Source organism: Suillus bovinus (assembly GCF_016758785.1).
Source record: "Suillus bovinus strain UH-Sbo-P2 chromosome Unknown EDB93scaffold_42, whole genome shotgun sequence".
NCBI lineage: Eukaryota > Fungi > Basidiomycota > Agaricomycetes > Boletales > Suillaceae > Suillus > Suillus bovinus.
The window spans coordinates 88,380-109,024 of record NW_024542098.1 but is presented as its reverse complement, the minus strand read 5'-3'; the positions used below and the strand labels follow the sequence as shown (position 1 = coordinate 109,024).

The following is a 20,645-nucleotide window of genomic DNA, read 5'->3' as shown; positions in this document are numbered from 1 at the left end:
TGGAAATCTATTATTGTGGGATTGCCACCGTACGAACGGTTAATTATTATGTTACCGGCCAAGTATCACGGACTCGGAGGAAAGTTTGATAGCGAAACAATCGACGTAGCTACGAAAAATAATGATGTACAATGTATTAATATATAATGCGAAGAGTTACTATAAGGCTCGCTAGAATAATCAAATCCCTGCCCTACCCAAGCGAATCGCCTTCTCCCTGTCCGTTGATCGAGGGACAAAAGAACATTGAAATGGCACGGGTCGGCTACAAAATCAGTGGTGAGGACGCCAATCCTTCATTTCTCAAACACACAAAAACGTACCAGACCACTCCAGAAGTGAACTTCTCTTTCACTTCAATTTCTCTCCCTTCTTCATCCTTTGCCTTTGTCATTCGGAACGCTGCAAGGAGATGTACCACCGCACTCCACATCGCAGCTTCGGCAATGAAACGCCCTGGGCACCTAACCAGCTTGTGAAAAAATGATTCGTGGATGAGGTTGATTCTCACCCTCTCCTTCCAAAACCCCACATAGGTTTGGCCGCTATCGTGTCTGGTAAAAGTGTTCCGTCACTTGCAAAGTGCCTTTCTGGTCTGAAAACATCAGGATCATCGTGTCCTTCTCTGGACATCTCCCTAAAGAGGTGACTGAGGTTCAAAGCCCGAGACTAGTCAGAAAATTGATGCAAACCATATGTTAGACACAATGAAAGAGCCTACAGTGAAATGCGTCGCATTAGTAGCGATGTAAGCATAGAGAAATCAGTCGACTAACCTTTTGGAATAAAATAGCCCTGGAAGACGTCGTCACTTGACGTTGCATGTGGAAGACCTTTCGTAACAACATTGAGAATGACATGATTGATACATCAAGTCTCTCACCGACTGGTGCGACGATATGCCAACGAATGGTTTCCCGAAAAACCGCCTCCACGTACTTCAAGGATGGTCGGTCATAGAAATCTGGCAGCCTATCAATGCCAACGACAGAATCAATTTCTTGTTGAGCCCGTTGCTGAGCCTCAGGATGCAAAACCATCGCTAGTACGAAGGTAAACAACGTGGAAGAGCTCTGTGTAAGCCATCAGCTGGTCTGTCCGCAGTCTACTGCGTCATAGTGTGACATAGTGGACCCACCGTATCAAATCCAGCTATGAATAAAATATGTTGGTTTGTCTCGTGACCTGACAAAAAGTAAACACGCTCACCAACAAAGACGGTCAAGGCAACTTCTTTTACTGCCTGTTCTGAAATGGCCTCCTTGCCCTCGTCCATTTTACCCAATAGATCCGATACCATTGACTTTGGTGCATCTCCGGTGGCCTTCAGCCCCCATGATTATTCGCGCCGACAGGATTACTATGTCATGTGCTCACCATATTCCTTTTTACGAATTCAAATGGTTCGTTCATAGACTCGAGTGCTAGCTTCCGTGTATGCTGGGCAATACGTTGGAGTGATGCGCCCGGAAACCAGGGAGGTAGTCGCGTGACTGCAACGAGGTACTAGTGGCATCAGAAATTCTATATTGAATAAACTTGCGTACGTATAGGGAATGCCGTGAGTAATGCACTCCTTTCTGGTTGAAGGCCAACATTTATTAACTCCACAAGTTTGGCGATAGATGTAATCGGGGGACCATCCCAAGAGAATTTATCGTATCCATACGTTACCGACATGATAATCGAAGCTGTGTACCTGAGCCCACCTCAGACATTCCAGGCGTCAGCGGGCGAGGAATGGCGAACTTACAAGAAAAGGTGCTTCTCGAACGCCTCAGGAGAGCCAAGAAGGTTATAAGACAGCTGGAGAGCTTTGTCCAAGTAGAGATCTCGATAAGAATCTGCTGCATCAGAACGTAATGCTTGGTGAAACAAACGTCGATGAAGTCGGAATGTATCCCCATACGGAAGAAAGGCAGTGATGAAATCTATGCCCAAACTAACGATGTATTGCGATCAGAGCGAATAACAAGGGGGAAGAGCGACCTCACAGTTTTGGTACAGGACCTGCAGGACGGTCAGAATATATCGCTGAGCGCTGATCAAGGAGTTGCCGTGCAATACTCTCGGAGTTGATTATGACGACGGTCTGGCCAATCAGACGACATGATACAATAGGACCTACTGGAGATGTGAGAGGGACAAGTATTCGAGATTGCAGTACTGACCGTATTTCTTCTTCCATTCGCTATATGTACGCCATGGACGCACCATGTCGATATCACCAACGTTTCCAAGGAAGGGCAGTGAACGTGGCCCCGGCGGAAGGGGCAACCCAGCTGAGTTCCTTGACCAGGACCAGAGACACAGCATCAACAAGACACTTACGACGAGAATATAGGGGAATAACATCTTCACGCTGTGTAATGGATATGGAGCTGTGATGCGTTATTCATAAAGCAAACCGTCGCATTCAGGAAGAGCAGCCTATTTGTACTCTCCTGATATGGCTGGCATATGATGCGCGTGTCGTATTAAAGCTCGTGCCGAATAACCGCATGTACAGTCACGACAATTGATTGACATTATTTTGCAACCTGCCAATTTTATTTTTGCTTGAGTGTGCGTCTGGCGGGTCGAACTTTTGTGTGACGATGCTGAACCTTGAAAAGGTTTGTAAGGAACGTTTCTCCCAATAACAAGTACTAGACTGAGTTAACTCCGTACTTACATGATTATATCTCCTAAAGTACCGCAGTAGTGCCCAAGATATTGAGTAAGTAGTACTAAGGGAGGTACGGCTCCAGATCGGCTTTGGGTGTTGGTCATAACGGAGACTACTGGCTTCAGGTGAATGAATATGGCTGCGAGTAAGTTGACGTAGTTGGACCTACGCGACTGATTTCTATTTTGAGCGCATCAGCTGATTGGCCTTCTAATACTTCCGTCTCATGATCAGTGAGATCTGAACGTTTTCGACAAGCTTAAGTTCGCTGATATTTCCGAGTCCAGCGTTATGATATGGTACGATTTTAGATGACAATCCATCTTTACGCTGTTTCTTTCAATGTCAGCCTAGCCTCATCAGATAGGCGACACTGGTGGTCAATTGAGTTGGCTTGTCGTGATCAAAGTTGAGTTCTACCCCTTACGTGGCAGAGTTTGAAAAGAAAAAAAGTTGATCATGCCGCCATGTTCCTATGATCAGTCGTATTGCTTTTGCCACCCTACAAAATGTTAACGACAAGAGCTTCGACAGGTGCTGATATCAGATAACACTGGGAATGCATAACCGATACAACTTGAAGATACGTATACCGAGCAACACGTACGGCAGTGACGTAGTATGAATGTAAGCTATTATGTATTATGTGTGGCTTGATAGAACATGCAGGGTCCCTATCGCGTGGTCGAATGGGGTAAGGATACTCTTTTTGGCTGGCTCCTTCCCTTCGACAAAGGCGAGGATGTGTGCAGGGCTGGTTGATTTACTGAACGAATATTACAATCACGAGGAGCAACTTCTCCGCATTTGACGTGAGCCCTGCAGTTATAGCAGTCAGATCCGCTATGATAACAGGTCAGGAACCTACCGCAGCCCACAATCGTCACATTCCAAAACAGGTTTCCAGCCAATCCTCTTGGAGCATACATCACACTTCTGCCCAACTAATCCGCTAGAGAAGATCAGCTCTAGCGGGTTCCATCCTCCGTCGGCGTGACGTGTCGGGGATGCCGATCCGCTGGTACGCTTTGTGCCAGGTCTGAGTGAGGTAAAGCGGTGAAACATAGGAGAAGAACCGATGGACGAGTGGCCTTTCGTCGCTGTGGTGGAAAATTGGATAGATGATTGAGCAGTCTGATAACTCTGCGCGGACATGATCGAGTCGCTGCTCGTTGGAGTATTACTATTGTCAGTCAAAGAAGCACCTGGGGTAGTGGGTTCTGCCGTCCCGTTTGGGTCAAGCGCAGGCCGAATAGTGAGAATGGAGGACAAAGATGTCGGAACGTCATCGGTATTTGTGGGAACATGGGCCCAGTCGACGACGGCACTGTACTCTGACAATGTGCTGGAGTTACTGACGAGAAGAGGTTGGGTGCTATCACCCGAGTGTCCTGAATGTCAACAATCGAACCACGTCACCAGATGTCGTCGGAACTCTAAAGCAATAATCTCACCGTTGGCTGTCGTACTCCAATTGCTATTTGGATCCAGGCTGACAGCCAGACCTTGCATGGCGCCAATGGGCTCTTCGTCGCTGCTTTCCTCGCCGCTAGACAGGGCCGCGAGAACATCCTCTTTGATGGAGGTCGGATTGTGCCTGATGTCCTTCCCGACACCAGCCCCAAAACTCGGGATACGCGGAGCGGCACCCGGACGTCTGCCTCCTGTCATAAATCTTATGCTTCCAACGTGAAGGTCTTCAGTGTCTGGACGTGACAAAACCTCCGTTTCGATTTCGCCTAGCCTGTTTAAGATGGAGAGAGTGGTGGGGCGTGCCTTTGGATCCTCAGCGAGACAGTCCAGCGTGAGAGCAAGGAATGCCGGTGGACAACCGGGACTGGCTCGTCGGTACACCTCCTCGGGGTCAATGCCAAACGTTGGGCCAGTACGTTTAAAATGGCGGTCATCAGATAGCCTCCGCGCCGCGATCTCGCAGAAGATAATGCCAAGAGAAAATATATCTGTGGGCAAATCGAACTCCTCCCCAAGTAGAATTTCGGGTGACATGTACGAGTCAGTCCCACAAAAGGTGAGACGTTTGCTTTCCTCTTCGTTGCGGGCAGCAATCCGAGCGAAACCAAAGTCGGTGATCTTCAATCTGCCGTTTGCGGTGACGAGGAGATTTTCACCTTTCAAATCGCGGTGTATGCACTTGCGTGCATGAAGGTATGCTAGAGCACGGCAAATATCTGTGGCAAAAGAAAGCCGGAGACGCCACGGAAAAGATTTCGTCTTATCGAATATGTACATTCTAAGATTTCCTGAATCAACAGTATCAAGAGAAGCACAAGATCAAATTCTCAAAGTGGACGCACCGTTCTCAATGTACTCTGATATTATGAATATTCGTCCATCAGGAGGCGGGGCACGTGACAGGCCAAGGTAAAGCACAACATTGGGATGACGAGCTTCTCTGAAGCGATGCTCAACGACAATCTGTACCTAGTAAAGCAAGCTTACTTCATTAATCTCCATTCCCTCTCAAAATATTTGGCGACGTTGTAACTGTTGGATGGCAGGACTTCTTTGATTGCGACATCAATGCCCAAGTATGATCCTATACATCTGTTAGCTTGGATGGGTATTTGATCGAATAGGATACCTTTATAAACGTTCCCAAAAGAACCTGAACCCAGCTTCTTCCATTCCCCCTTGATATCCTTTAAGACAGGTGAGTGTGGTGTGGGGTAGGTTATATGAGCAGCACGTACCTCGAATGGTATAACGTCAAATGGGTCAGACATGAGGTGATACTAGCAAACCCGCTGGTCCACAGCGGTTTAATGAAAGAGGTTTGAAGAAGAAAAAGGTCACACTGAAAACTACGGTCCAGGAAGCAAGGCCGGCATCATGAGCCAGGCTGACCGTTTGCGAAACAGAATATGTCCCACGTGGTTCTGCAAATGTCGATTAGTCAGGTATCCTTTTGGGGCATCATTGCAAGTTCAAATGTAGTTCGTTGTTCTTGACGTGGGCGGTCGAGTGACTGGTGTCCAATACGATTGTCTGTGAAAATTTTGAACTCTTATCCAACTCTTATCTCAATATAAATAAGTGCGGATGTCACTTGTTCACGCATGCGGAGATATATAATGAATTGCACTGACTTGAAAATCAGGAACTTGTTTCTTCCTTGGCTACCAACCATGCCGCAAAGTGGGGGTGTGGTCGATTTCTTTAAGCCCTCCAGATGGACTCTCGAACGTGAAGAAACTACTTTTGCGAACAATGGATGGAGCAACAAGGACATGGATCCGGTACCTCCCCGTCTGAGAACATGGACGTAAGCACGATAGTTGTTGCACAACGGTTTAGCTGTTTTCATAACCTCGATGATTCCTCGTAGCACCTGGAACTATGTAGGACATGCCACAACGATTATCATGGTATAATCTACTAATAACTATTCGTTAGATATCCTACTGGGTTTCTGATGCTACCAATCTTGCAGTTTGGGAGTTGGCTAGTTCCATGCTTGCAATCGGTTTATCTTGGTATGACTACTCGAACCAGTTCTCCAGTCCGACAGCACATTTAATCTGACATTTTGTTGGCTGCTAGGCGCCAGGCTTTGCCGTGTATCGCGGTTGCCTATGCGATCATCTCCGTAGTAATGGTTTTGACTGGCACAATAGGCGCTCGTCTCCATGTCGCCTTCCCTGTATTAAATCGATCGTCGTTCGGCTTTTGGTTCAGTTACTTCACCGTGTTCAGTCGCGTCTTGTTATCTATGTTCTGGTTCGGTATACAGGTAATAATTATGGGAATGCGTTTAATGACGGGAGTCCTAATGCATGCATTTAGACATACAATGGGTCGCAATGCGTGTATCAGGTACATTGAGTATTCTATCAAAATTTGGTCTTACTGACTCGGAGTACGATGCAGATGCTCAAAGCCATTTGGCCTTCGATTGCAAAGATGCCCAATCAATTACCAGTCTCTGCAAATATTACCAGCTCTGGTGCATCATTTCCCCTGCTGCCATTGTTATATACTCATCTAACCAATTTAACAGGGTTTTTGTGTTACTTCCTCTATTGGCTCATCCAGCTCCCGTTTCTTTTCGTGACTCCTCACAAAATCCGTTGGTTATTTCTCGCAAAGGGTGTCCTCACACCTATAGCATGGCTGGCAATGATCATATGGGCATTTGTCAAGGTCCCCGCCTCACAGGGCTTGTTTTCCCAGCATGCGACTATCGAGGGCAACAGCTTTTCATGGGCGTGGCTGAGCGCGATGAATAGCGCCTTGGGAATCTATGCCAGTTTGTCGGTCAATATTCCCGATTTTACTGTAAGTCAGATAAATTTGTACATCTTCTACCACATTTCCTCACAAAAACTTGCAGCGCTATGCCAAGAATGAACGAGCGTATGAATTCCACTTTAAGATCGACGCTGTTGTCTAACGGGCTTTTAGTCAATATGTCCAACCGTTTATAATACCCATCGCATTTACGCTGTGCAGCTTCGTTGGAATCGCTGTGACTAGTGCTGGAATACAGCTTTATGGCGAGGTCCTATGGAACCCTCTTCTATTAATCGATCGTTGGGACAATCGGGCCGCAGCTTTTTTCGCCTCCTTTGTATTTGCACTGACGACTATTGGTACCAACATCAGCGCCAACTCGCTCGGGGCAGGAAATGATATGACAGTTCTATGTCCCAAGGTTAGCGTCTGTACTCTCCCCACATACAATCGCTCATTTCAAACAGTACATCAACATCAGGCGCGGACAAATATTGTGTGCGATTATCGGTGGCTGGGCTTTGTGTCCATGGGAGATTCTCGCCAAGTAAGTCTTCGCCATATGTCACCTTGTTGAGCCCTTATCATCCGCTGATAGTGCCACGGGGTTCTTGAGTTTTATGAATGGATACACCATTTTCCTTGGCCCTTTTGCTGGCATCATGGTCACCGATGTGGGTACAATTTACAGGCATGTCCGTTCGCGCCTAATCATTGATTAAAATTTTGCGTCGCACAGTTTTACCTGGTACATAAGGGCTGCGTCGACGTTCCCGCTATGTATGACCCTTCGGGACGATATCGCTACACTGGGGGATTTGTAAGCTTTGATGCTACCCGCTATGTTCCGTCTCGTGATATATTTGACTGCTTGTGTAGAACTGGCGCGCAGTGCTGGCGATGATAGTAACTGTTGGCCCCACGCTTCCCGGGCTTATCAATTCGATCAATCCAGCTATCAAGATAGGCTATGCAACCCATTTGTTTGACATTGCGTGGATGTACGGGGTACGGCACTCCTGATTTCCTTTACACGTGCCTTGCTCACATTATACTAGTTTTTTGTAGCATCACTGGTGTATTACGTTGCATCGTACTTGTTCCCTGCTCATGATACCTATGTTGATTGCTTAATCTCTGCGGACCACATAGACAAGCAATATGAAGAGGACAGGAAATCTCCCACAGAAACAATGCAGAGTGGTACTGAGGGCGAGGAAAAGAAATGCGTAAACGTCGAGACCACTAAAGTACAGGTGTAACATGCATAGCACCTAGCACGTCGTGTATCTCCCCGTATTGATGTTTGATGGACCTTATATCTGATTTTGCGTTTTGGGCTCTTCGTCGTGTAGGATAGTCAACTAATCTGAGGTGCACACTTTCACAAGTATATATCAGGATATAGATTCATGCTACATAGTATATGATATTTAGTTGCAGACTATTTGCACGTACGTGCTTTTAGAGGATATCAACGGTCAACAAGCTCTCCGGTTTAAACAGCGAGCCCGAAGCAAACGAGCAGACGCATGCCGAGAGAATTGAACTAGATGGCGATTATTTTCTCTCTGCTATAGAGGGCTGAGTTCAGCTGAGCAATAGCCCACCAGCGTCATGTTCATTCCTTGCTTTCCAATTACTATCGGTTTAATCACAACTTCGGTCAACCACTGGTTCGGACAGTCACACAATGTCACATCTCCCGAAACAAGCTCCGCTCGGCATCCAGTATCAAGTGCACAGGCCTCATAGTGTTCATTACTCTAACTAAAACTTAAACAGTTAAAGATGTTTTATTGAATGTGCATTATGAAGCGGTACAAATTTATGAGGGACTGTAGGAACTATGCAGATGACTGGGACATTGTGGTACAAAAGAAGGTGCTGCAAAAGAGTAAGTAGGTGGTGGCGCTGGTGCGTAAGATCCATGGGACATGAAATTAGCTGGCGAGTGCGCATGATATTGTAAGCTCGAAGGAGGAGGAGTACACAATGTGTGTCCGAGTCCTGCAGGTGGCCGTGGGACTGGGAGCAATGAGCTGAAGCCAAAATGTTGTGCAGGGGACGACACTGAATGACTACCACTAGTAGTGTTGATATTAGGAGTGGAGTCCTTGTTGAGTGGGACAGGTTTCGAATGTGTGCGACATTTTGCACCTCCAACTTGAAACAATGCAGAAAAACATGCATTGTCTGCCAGCGCCGGGTGTTCGTCAAGGTGCATCCTGATTTTGTTGGTCAGTGAAGCAATTGTGTCCTTTTTTTCGACAGCGAGTCCGAGAGCTTGTGCAATAGTAAGAGAATTGTCCTTAAGCTTGTACGAAGAAAGTGGAGCATCGAAATCTTTCGTGACTGCATTTTGGTTGATCTTCACTGTTCAGTCCTCGTGGTTTTGCCATGACGAGACAAGGATGACGGCGTAGGAAACAGCACACCTGATTAAGGCCAGGGCGTCTATGGCATATCTCGAACACACAAGTCCGGAAAGCACGAGCATGGAGAGGAGTGGTAAACCTTGAGTTGAGGCAGCACCAATCCAGCAATGCAGCTTCCTGTGATGGGCTTAACAGTTGGCGCTTCCTGGCAGCATTTGAATTGATTAGTGGCGCCTGGTTGCGCGATCATGTAGAGTCTGGAAACTAAACCTAAACAAAAGATGTGAGGTCCTATTAAATATGCCAGTTCATCGAAGCACAGATTATCCAAACTCACCTGGTGAGCCTTCGCCGCTGCCCTATAGCTCTTATATGTTCCTCCTTGAACTCCAGCAAGGGCTTCTTGAATCCGTGACTCACGTTGGATGGTTTTGCTTAGAGTTGGGGTACGGGCACCCTTGCCCCGAGCGCGCCCAATGCACCCTATGAGCACAAAAATCTGCCGATGGTAAGTGGTTCGGCAGACTCGGCTTGGTTTTACGGTCAGATAAAGCTTTGCAAAGCTTTATATTTTCAGGTCAATTATTTGATGCTTCAGAGTTGTGAACCTCCCTCTGAATTCGTTATGGCATTTTTTATTAATCTAGCTCAATGTTCGACTTTTGTCACCTTCACTTCAAGTGTGAGTTTGAGTACAGTCCTTCCAGAAAGTCTTGACTCACGTGTTCGAAATGGTTCAAAAATGGTAGAAATGTTGAAAATTCAAATAAATCGAAAATTCAGCAAACTTGCACCACTCTCCTTCAAAGTCAAGCAGAAAAGCATAAGTGTCACTCTTTTGAACGTTAGATTATGTCTAATACAGTAACTGAATGCTCCGACGAGGAGGATGCCTCTCATTCACAACACTCTGATGATGCATCTGTTGATGGTATCCATATGGAATCTGGCAACATTTTAGACGAAGAACATGGTAATCTTGGTGGTATGGAAGACTCCTCGGGCGAGTATGGTGATGAAACCTATGGGGACGATGACTCGGAGTTAGAGCTTGCTCCTGAGCTACAAGCGATCAAAGGTTACCGTGACTACCTCCTTGTTACTCGACGGGAATAAACTGACACCTAGGCAGATGCAATTTATGCCAAGCAGCCTGCACTGAAGATTCGGATCCCTGGTAGTAAGCTATCGAAGCGGAAATATGATTCCGACTGTGCCGCAGATACCTCTGAGGCAGAAGATCCTTCAGCCAATGCAAGGAAGAAGTCAAAGCCTTCTAAAGCTTCGAAGCGTGCAAAAAAGGCTCATAACCTTGGTACGAAGAATGTTATCAAGCCTCGCTCATGTGGACGACCTCGCAAAGAAGGCCCAAAGGACTTCTCCGTACCTGTGTATGTTGAGATTGCCCAGCCACCGGTATTGGAGAGAGGCAAGACTCCCAAGGGTGACAAATTCGTGAAGCAGCCACCTGTTTCAGATGGTCCTTTCAACATCACTCCGAAGATGAGTTGGCACCAGTTTGTTGATGAAATAGTGGTGTTTGCCAATGTCGAGAGGGAGAATATTGATATGTCTAGTACAAAGTGGAGCTTCCAGAAGAAAAATCCTCTTCCTTTGAAGGATGCTGTTGGCTATGAAACCATGAAGAAGCAGATTCGAGGAATGAGAGATCCAGACTCCACAATCATCATTGTTGCACTCGCGACTCCAAGACCTACCAAACACGGACGTCAAGCTGCACCTGTTCCGATTCTGGATATTCCTGAAAAACGTCAAGATGATGGTAGCTTGTATGGGAGAAAAGTGAGTGCTCACGGTGACAGCAAGTGAAATTGCTGACATTGAAATGATGCGCAGCTTTAATTTGATGATCAAATCACACCAATCCTGGAGAGACTTAACGACGAGCACGAGATTGGTACTTGTGCAACTCACCCTTCAATCTGCTGCTATGTTCAAGAACCACAAGGCTGGCATTTTGACTTGAACTCCAATAGAATGAAAGTTTGGGTGAATTCCATTGTATGTACATCATCATTGTCTATTGTGACACTCATATATGATAGCTGCCAGCTTTGCAAGCAAACCTCGTATGGGCGAATTCCCATTGGCAGCAATTTCTTCAATCCTAAGGATCGCATCAAGGATTTGACCCTGCCTCAGACACCACAGACTCCTCATGCTTTGAACATGTCTGTCCAGCCGTTCTTCCCTTCAATGTCACCATGGAACCTCCCAAACCCTTCGCTGCAGCAATTTTCATCCCCATTGTACCCTTTCGTACCATGGAACATGTACCCTCTACACATGCAGCAATTTGTACCACCCACTCCGAGTCCAGTAGCACACCATGTGGGGCTGGGCTGCACACACCAGCATTTCGGTGCATCTGCCAGCATTTCAGCTGCGCCGGCACAGGTTACCAAGAATCCGGTGGAGGAATGGTGTCAAAAATATGCTCTGGACGACAAGGACTGCCAGAGTCTTAAAAAGCTCGGCTTCAAAGTTGGCGACAAGCTGGATGCTTTAGGTGCTGATATTTGGGAATGGGCTGCAGTGCCTCCGCTCGCTCGCATACGTATCTTGAATGCCTATGTCGCCAGCAAAGCAGAAAACCCATTTGTCTAGGTCATCTCAGGACTGCACTCGAGATCTACAATGTGATATCCCCACCATTTATTCGCACATCTACCATTTGTTAAACTCTGATAATCTTACACAAACTTCGTAGATATTCATACCCGTATATTGTTACCCCGTAAATGCAGCTATTAGCTACTCCCCTCCGCGTAATATTGTCCGTGCTACAGATAGCCACTATGCATATACCAGCCTCGAGCATTTTTGGCATTTACGGCCCTGAAGCAAGCTTCACGAAGGTCCTGCTCAGGGAATTGGCTGTGTTGGAGATCTCTCCAATGCCATTGAAGCCACTTCTTCACTGTAGCGGAAGTGTGAGCGACAGAATAAAATGAAATGTAGTCGAATGTACAGCAACTGAAGCTCTCCTTGATCAGATTGAAATCTGGAGAGTATGGCGGCAGAAATATAAGTAAACAACCTACGAAGGTGTCAGATACTTGCAGGCGAAGTAAAATAGCATTTGACATACCGGATGCCTCTACAGCTTCTCATAAGGCATCACTCTTATGAGTGGAACAGTTGTCGAGGACAATCACGCTATTGGGGCTCGGGAATGGGTTCATATTGGGCAACTACAGCGGATTCAATCAGCGAAAATTCAGACACTGAAAAGGATATACTTGCTATGTCATTGACAACGAAATCATAGAACTCTGCGCTGTCTATAGATCCCTCAATGACTCAGACAGTCATATAGCTGTCAATGGTGAGAGCCGGCAGCACGCTGTATCAAATGCCCCTGTTCAAGCGGACCCTGTCAAAGGGGGCTTGTCCACTGAGCGACCAACCATATCTAGGGAGTATGGTGCGGTCATCTTTGCTTGACTCGTCCAGAAACACAAGCTGCTCAGCTGTATAGTTGGTTGTCATATTGTGCAACCAATCAGCTCGGAAACCATCATCACATTCGGCCGCGACCCTGTTCAAGTGTTTGTAGGTGAGACCAAGGTCCCTGAGGTTTTTGTGGAGAGCTGACGTCGATATAGGCTGATCGTGGTATATGGCGAGCCATTCACTGATCTCGTCAAGTAGCAGTGACGGGGTTTCAGCTAGCAGCTCGTGGATCTCGTCTGTCATAACTTGATCCAGCAAGTGAGGGCGACCCATGATTGGTGTAGGGGGGTTAACATGACCATGTTCATCATAATTTACCTTCCACCGCTCTATGCTTCTGGGCGATACTCCGAGAGCAACAGCAATGTGCTCAATGTCCCATCCTTCCTCCAAAAGCAGGTACAGGGCTCATTCTTTCTGATCGCGACTGATACTCTGGTAGACCATGACGAGTCTGAGTGACAAATGTGTGAGATATGATATCTTTGAAGCCGTTCAGAGGCATACAAAACTCGAAAGTGATTTAATTGAATTTTCGACATTTTCACTATTTTTGAACCATTTCGGACACGTGAGTCAAGACTTTCCGGAAGGACTGTAATCATGCCTAATACTAAAAGCCTTGATGCTGCTTTTTTTTTTTTCAAAATCTCCTTTTCGCCTCTATCATAGCTGATCTCCAGCATCCTTTCGAGTCGACACTGATTAATAAGTAAATACTAGCGGGGTTGTGCAAGGACGAGACATTGATCTATTTTGTGCGCATGACTGTAGACAACCAGACATGCTGTTGCGGCGAAAGAAGGAGGATTGAGGATGTGCATAGTGGTGAGTGGAGTGAAGAGTGTTAAGAGATGGGAGTAGGAGTAACGCACAATGATCATACATCTGCACACAGAACAGTGGATCCGGACCAATCGTCAACCAAGTATCAGTGGAGGCCAATCTGCGTCGTGCAACCGGTGTCATCTGTAGGTTTCAATTCAACCAGTCAAATGTCGTGAAGGTAACCACTGTGACAGAACAGACGATAAGGTGTTTGCAGAAAACCATCTCCAGGCTACATCCCTGGGAATAACCATCTGTGAACACCTTATAAACGCACAATTATCGCTGTATCCAGGGGTGAGGAATGAGAAAATATAATGTTGTTCATGGACAATTCATAGATAGAAAGGAATAGTGTACTTGTATGAAGAACATATTCTGTGTCTCCGTCAATTCGCATTATTTTGTTCCTGTAGCCTTCCCCACGGAAATGGAGCCATTCAAGCCAAGTGCGTATCATCGGTGGACCGTGGGCGTGTTGCCCGATTTGTGGTTGTGCAGTTGCACTTCGTCTGCGGGCTGGACACGCAATTAACGTAAGTGACGAACAGTCGGAAAGGTGACAACTTCGCGATGATGACAGTGTACACTGAGCGAAAAGAAACACGGATATTGTTGTCAATTCGATGTGAGCTATGATATGTTTATGGTGTCGGTTCTGGCCTGGTCTAAGGAAAGGACTCTGAGGAAGTCGGAGTAATTCCGAGTCGTACCCGTTTCCTGATTCTCACGATGCTAAAATATCAGTATCACTGTGCCAGCAGCCATGCATTATAATTGTCGACTTGAGGAGATGTTGGTCTGTAGACCAGCCATCACATTCCTATCATCCTACGGCACGATACCGTAACCCTGTAATAGTCCGCGAAAATTGTCAGATACATCTCTCTGGTCCTGGCCCGACAGTGCTTACATCCATGCCTACACCTACTCCAAACGAAGTGTTCTTGTTAGGATCTTTGTACTAGATCTTTGGGCCTTACAATCCCACAGGCATTTTCACCAGCCTCTCGCCTACTATACAACATTCTGAACTCTGCGGCACTACAAACTATCTGCCACTGGATGATAATTTCAATCTTGGATGCCGAGTGGGGTTTTGTACATAGCTTCAGAGCGGTGTGCGGTAAAATGCTCACCTGGATGTAAAAAATTTTGAGCTGGAGATTCTGTCAACACAGTCATCACGAGCAGAATCCTCTACGTATTGGTTTGGTAGGCCATTGAACGTCTGTGCTTCAATCTGCATCATACTGCAATGTGTTCATGAAGAAGCAATATTGAAATGACTTGATGCATAGTACCACTACAGACAGGGTCCATTGGAATCTACTGTGTAACTTATTCACCGTCACATGAAGCCTGCCGAATGTGATTCGGACACATGAACAAGCACAATGATTGATATGGAGGTGTGGATCTTCCTTCGGGAGATTGAGACAATCTCTTGACACAAACTCAATGGCAATGTCATGTTTGATACTGGATGCCCTGACGCTATGCGATGCTAAGAGGAACAGACCTTGCAAGATTTTATGATTTTGGCGTGAAGATCGGCTGGGTGAGTTGATTGATATAAGCTGTTCCTGACAGCTCATTGGCGCTGCACAGAGAACAAGATCCAAACCATCAGCACTTAGAAGGATATCTCAAGGACCGGGGTGTGCCCTTTTCTGTGCAGAGCAGGTAGTTCGATTTTCCACGCTCCATGACACGCATCCACTCAACTTGGCGCATGATGAATCAAGTTTCAAGAACACGAGGAAGATGTTATTGTGCCCGTTTGAGATGTGTTTATCATGAGACCTGATATTCCAATTGTAACTATATAAAATACCTATGTCACGTAAGAGATCATTGGAGGACTTTGTTATCGATCGTTAACCTATTGCTTCTTATATGCAACAGGGTCCGGAAGCGCAGTGTATCGTTTTGTACGAGATCACGGCATGAATGTGACCAATGTAATTAGTGATGCCGGAGCTCCAGCTAATTCTGGCTAAAGCTGGTTCGAACATTGTGGCTTAACCAGAACACATACAGGCTACAGCTTACATAATTTAGGTTTAACTCGGCTGATACAACAATGGTTAGAAGGTTGCAGCTGGTTCAAGCTAGCTAATAATATAAGCTATAGCGCCAGCTAAAGTGGCAAAACCCGCTACCTGCTTCGGCAATTTCATTGGGATCTTCGTGTGATTTTAGGGTCTTGAAGCCAGATAATTTTACGTGCAATCGTTCAAGTCTGGACCTACGGCGACCGTCCTATGTAATCCATCTCCTCGAAGCACCATGTGCAGAAAGGTATACGGTGACAATAGCTCCCTTTTCATTTGCAAATCTTTTTTTCTAATGCGGAGGGCTCAGCTCTGGTGATTTCAATGCCAATCAGTTCTCTTGTTCCCACCAATGTCCAAGTCCTGCAACGTCTGATGGTAGCAAAGCTTTTTTCGGTCTCATCAGTGAGCTTCAAGGGAGCTGTGGCATCATCAGCGACGATAGCCTCTGCTACTTCTGGGAGAGTAGCAGCCAAGTCCCACATGCAATTGCACGACTTTTCAAGAGACTTGTCAAATGTTGGGTCAGCCAAGACAGTGCCTGCAGGTTCCGCTGCAAGACCTTTCGACAAAGACAGGTTGGTGGCTGTAATAGGGCCGACAACAACTACGTCATGCACAACCACAGAAACGCTATCATTTTGCCGGAGCTTGGGATTGCTCTGTGTCTTCCTGAAAGAGTCATGAGGGTCCTACAAGCATATCCAGGAAACTCACTGGAAGGATATCCGCCTGCATCCCACTGCAGCTGCCCAGACCATCAACTCAGACACAAGGTCCCGAGGAAGATCTGTCATGAGGACTTCCAGCACATCGCTGATCACCGCTTCAACTATGGCCGCTGTTTTCTCAAAGTCGAAACGGGTGTCAACTAAGACTGCTCCAACAATACTTTCCAGCACATCACTCGGTGCTTTCGGTGGGTCATATTTCCATCCCTTGCTGATAGTATCCTCAGGGGAGAGAGACGTAAGCAAAGGAACATGTCTTGTGATCGCAGTGCTTAGTTCAACATTGTTGATAAGCAGATGTTTGTGAAGCCCGAGCCGTCTCACAGCGACAGAGGCTAGGGTTGGCCCGCATACAGCTCGCGAGCGAGCAGCTGATAGTTGACCTGAGTTGGCTTCAGGGAACTTGTTAAACAAATACTTCATGACGACGAGGTCAATGACAGCTTAGCAGATCATCAGTTACTGGCTCAGAAGCAAGGCATCGAGTTTGCTCACCATCGCCCAGAAATTCCAATCGCTGATAAGATGATCCAGCAGTAGTTGCGAAAGAGGGGTGGGTTGCAGCTTCAATTAAAAGATCACCCCAATGAAACTCGTATCCAAGATTGACTTGAAGGTCATTGAAAAGAGGTGGCACCGGCAACGGTTCCGGTGGACAAGAGTATCGCAGCGTCCAGGGAATAGTGCCACCCACAGTCATACCTAGGGCATCTCCCGCACGGAGTGCCATATCCATCCCACCATGCAAAAAGGCAGCTCCTAATGTTGCCTCCATACAGTCTTGTAAGCTTCGACAAGGGTATGCTCCATGAGCATGCCCTCTCGCAGAAGTAAAAGGCTCCATGTGATCACCATCTTCTGCGATAGTATGGCGCCATACATGGAGACTCTGACCTTCCGAGGTGAGGTACCTCTCAAGGCCAATCTCCAATGCCCTTGCCAGCAGAGTCCGTTTGGACACACTGTTCTGGCAGAGCTGAGACAGCTGCCCCTCATGCCGGTGGGGGTACTTGTTCATGACATGAACGGTGGCGGCAAGCTTGAGAACGGAGTCTCCCAGTGTTTCCAAACACTGGTTATTCCACTTTGCACTTGTCGTGGGCAAGGTCGACGCCTCAATGAGAAGCTCGTCCTTAATGGCAGGTAACCCAAGCTCAAACCATTCTTCGTGAGCACGGTATAGGTCTGTAGCATGGCGGCATATGCGTGGAAGGAAGAGAAATGCATGGTATACATTTTCCGAGAAATATGTGCGTCGACAGGCCCCTTGAGGGACAAGCAGTCCCAGATGTGTCATTTGACGCTTATACTTGTCAACACGCTCCACTGCGTCGAAGTCGATACAGTTGTGAGGAGTCAGTGGAACGAGGAAACAAGTGATAGGGAGAGTGATGGGCCTGCCAGTGATGCAGAACCATATGCCCATTTTGGTATACTCATTGAGCATCTCCAACTTCTCCCATTCTTCGTCCTCGTCAAATACAAGTTCGTCAGTGCATCACATTGTGACAAGACAGCCCTCACTCATGATCTCTAGCGCTGGTGACTCCGTGCCAGTGACGAGTCCTGCAACGTCAACACTGTCGATGGAAATGACGTGCATCCTCAGCCGCGGCCCCAGAGCCCAAGAATCCTGCACCGGAACATCTATGATGTCGGGTACATCACTCACATCCAAAAGCTTTCTTCCGTCGGCATCCTCTAAGTGCCTACCCTTGGAGCCAGCTGACAGAAGAAGGTAGTCATTGAATACCCCAAGTTTATGAAGCTCCTTGACAGCCATGAATGCTACTGCACGTCGGGCTTCTCGCTTGGAACATCGGGGTGGTCCACGGAAGATCAATTTGTCGATGGGAAGAGGAAGGCTGGATGGCAGCTCAAGCACAGTGGCATAGTCACCGCTGTACTTCAGAAGTGGGGTTGGCGTGAATGCGTCATGGGGAATGAGGCAACAGAGATAGTTGAGTAGACTGATAGCAGAACCGTATGCGAGCACAGCACCCGTCGAAGGAACTATATAAAGCTCACGTGCGGCCAGATCATCTGGATTCTCCTCTTCTACTTCACCTTCTTCCGAGTCAGAAGGTGTCGAGGAGGGTGGCCGAGTAGGATTTTCCCGGCTCTGATAAACACGCCTGAGCTCGGGTTCGCTGTCAACAAAAACCTTGTAACAATTGAGGTGTGCCATGTAACCTTCCTGCACCATAATGATGAAGGTGGATGTTGAAGAGCGCTGATGAGGTGACGGAACATTGAGAGAACTCGCACGTCGACCACCATGAGAATCGACAGAAGGACTTGACCTTTGCGACAGTGTTACGACCGATTCCAAGGTTGCAGCTATCGACAGCGAAGGGGAAGAGGTGACCGTTGAACGATACCACGTCAGTAGATAGCTAGGAATAGGCTCTAGAGTAGTGACATACCTAACACCAATAATGCTGATATAACTCTCGGTGTATGTGTCATCTGCAAGACAGAGGAGACAGAACTGTTGAATGATACAAAGTCAGTAGATATCAATGGTTCCATGAGGGAGTACGGCAAAAGTATGATGGGTTTGGGCAAACAAACGGTACATCGTGCGACTGTCGACGACGGTCTCACGTCTATAAAGACGCTAGACACGAAGACCGCCTCCCATGCAATGCCAGAGCAACAATGGCTCAAGGTTCCCATAAGGAACTCCAGCAAAGACATGGTAGGTAGAGAAAATAGAAGAGTAATACGAACAAACGATAGCGACATACCTAATACCAATAGTACTGATATAATTTTCAGTCTACGTGTCATCTGCGAAGCAGAGGAGAAGAATATTGGCTAGCACTTTTTCCTCGATTTACATAAGCACACAAGGAAAAAGTGCCACGTTTTACTGGTCACCTGAAAAAAAAAAAGAGTTTAGGAGACCTAGTCACAGGCATATGTCACAATCAGTGACAAATATGCGCACAGACCTAGGACTCGGCCAAAGCCGAGTGCGAGTCATTGATTCAACTTGTTTAAATCTATTAAAACTCAATGAATCAACTTGCACTGGTGATAGGCACTCGTATGGTGAGTTTAGGGCAATGAATGCGGGTCCTCCAAGCATTGAGCTGGAGGACTTCGCTTGCCCTATTAGTAGAAGTAAGCGCATTACAGAAACCTCAATCCATCATGCATCCTCATCACCCTTTGTGCTGTACGGGAGAATGTGAAAGATGCATTCAAGAGAAGAAATGATTTAAAAATTTGAAATCAATCCAATTATGAACCTAATAGCGGGAAGATAGTACAAAGGACAAGCGCCAGAACAAGGTAAACAAGAAGCAAGAGACAAGAATTGATGAAAATGAGAACAATCATTGCAATATACCATAGATGGTAGCAGCATCGTCAATGTTATCGCACTCCTGGACGGCAATAGCATTGAGCAGAGCATCATGTGTGAAATTGTCACCTGAAGTTCCACTGGTGTCAAGTGCGAAGGACCCATCAGATGCTGTCTCACGAAGCAGCGCATATTCCATATCTTGCTGTGATGCTGCCCATCCTCTGGTAAAGTTAAGTCTCTCCTTTCTCAGGATAAACTTAACAATCTGTAGCGCTTCCATTAGAACTGGGCTGAGGCGATTTCTTTTCTTTGTGTATGTCTCGCTACTTGATGAGAACACCCGCTCGCATGGAACAGCGGATGCCTGTATTGGGAGGTAGTCCATAGCGATAGCGTAAATAGTCGGGAACATGCCCTGAGATGCCTGGTTGACACTTTATGATCAATGAAAATGTGTGAGAACGACACAAAATTACCCTCCAAAATGACAGTATATCTGTTCCCTTGGGGCTGTGGGTAGCTGTACTGTAAGCCTCGAGCTCCTGCTCAACCGTTTGGACACCATCATGGTGTTCTGGCCGTGTTTGTACATCGGGAAGTCCGTAGATATGTGCCCCTAGTGTACCTGATTGTCGTGGTACTTCGGCAGTTGGACATGGCGCAGAGCCAGAAATGTCCCCTCTCTTTTCATGCATCTGCAGGATATCAGTTCAAAGTTGTACAGTTACTAGTGAAACAGATGTACCAGTTTGATTATGTGCTTCTTGGCACCTTCAGTTTGCTGCTGGGCCCAGTGCTTTTCTATCCATGACAAGCGCATTGCAGGATCAATGACTACGAGTGAAAAAATGAGAATCAAACTTGATTACAGTGAGCGGGACTTACACATTGCGACAGCATAGGTCTTTGTGGCGCCCATGCGGTCATCATACTTGTCCG

The 20,645-nt window shown here is 46.7% G+C and overlaps 5 protein-coding genes across 5 annotated transcripts; 2 read left to right on the top strand and 3 right to left on the bottom strand.

Moving 5' to 3' along the window:
• Positions 1–15: 15 nt before the first annotated feature.
• EDB93DRAFT_1156031 (cytochrome P450) lies at positions 16–2,833 on the bottom strand. Its single transcript, XM_041449877.1, has 14 exons — positions 2,675–2,833; positions 2,172–2,606; positions 1,995–2,124; positions 1,754–1,942; positions 1,548–1,699; positions 1,378–1,493; positions 1,210–1,324; positions 1,139–1,152; positions 884–1,073; positions 777–833; positions 693–717; positions 512–637; positions 324–464; positions 16–265 (listed from the first exon to the last, which is right to left on the bottom strand). The coding sequence occupies exons 2-14, from the start codon at positions 2,353–2,355 to the stop codon at positions 181–183; spliced, it is 1,524 nt and encodes a 507-aa protein (XP_041306037.1). The 5' UTR covers positions 2,356–2,606; positions 2,675–2,833; the 3' UTR covers positions 16–180.
• Positions 2,834–3,104: 271 nt separating this feature from the next.
• On the bottom strand, positions 3,105–5,605 carry EDB93DRAFT_1156026 (kinase-like domain-containing protein). Its single transcript, XM_041449876.1, has 7 exons — positions 5,380–5,605; positions 5,271–5,328; positions 5,129–5,225; positions 4,984–5,081; positions 4,123–4,929; positions 3,537–4,059; positions 3,105–3,487 (listed from the first exon to the last, which is right to left on the bottom strand). The coding sequence occupies exons 1-7, from the start codon at positions 5,410–5,412 to the stop codon at positions 3,343–3,345; spliced, it is 1,761 nt and encodes a 586-aa protein (XP_041306036.1). The 5' UTR covers positions 5,413–5,605; the 3' UTR covers positions 3,105–3,342.
• A 39-nt stretch (positions 5,606–5,644) lies between these two features.
• On the top strand, positions 5,645–8,415 carry EDB93DRAFT_1156024 (NCS1 nucleoside transporter family). Its single transcript, XM_041449875.1, has 15 exons — positions 5,645–5,722; positions 5,787–5,951; positions 6,015–6,027; positions 6,083–6,162; positions 6,230–6,419; positions 6,473–6,502; positions 6,557–6,632; positions 6,687–6,964; positions 7,020–7,042; positions 7,091–7,340; positions 7,387–7,466; positions 7,518–7,593; positions 7,659–7,739; positions 7,799–7,927; positions 7,978–8,415. Exons 2-15 carry the CDS (start codon positions 5,815–5,817, stop codon positions 8,179–8,181), a joined length of 1,647 nt encoding a protein of 548 aa, XP_041306035.1. The 5' UTR covers positions 5,645–5,722; positions 5,787–5,814; the 3' UTR covers positions 8,182–8,415.
• Positions 8,416–10,631: 2,216 nt separating this feature from the next.
• On the top strand, positions 10,632–11,925 carry EDB93DRAFT_1338246 (uncharacterized protein; the record flags this gene model as incomplete). The annotated part of the gene is given in 4 exon segments (XM_041455385.1): positions 10,632–10,688; positions 10,708–11,100; positions 11,191–11,319; positions 11,371–11,925. 4 exon segments carry the CDS (start codon positions 10,641–10,643, stop codon positions 11,923–11,925), a joined length of 1,125 nt encoding a protein of 374 aa, XP_041306034.1. The 5' UTR covers positions 10,632–10,640.
• A 4,006-nt stretch (positions 11,926–15,931) lies between these two features.
• EDB93DRAFT_1291807 (uncharacterized protein) lies at positions 15,932–19,090 on the bottom strand (the record flags this gene model as incomplete). Its single annotated transcript, XM_041454566.1, has 7 exons — positions 15,932–16,331; positions 16,377–16,833; positions 16,886–17,854; positions 17,915–18,023; positions 18,063–18,786; positions 18,817–18,881; positions 18,998–19,090. The coding sequence occupies 7 exons, from the start codon at positions 19,088–19,090 to the stop codon at positions 15,932–15,934; spliced, it is 2,817 nt and encodes a 938-aa protein (XP_041306033.1).
• Between the last annotated feature and the right edge of the window lie 1,555 nt (positions 19,091–20,645).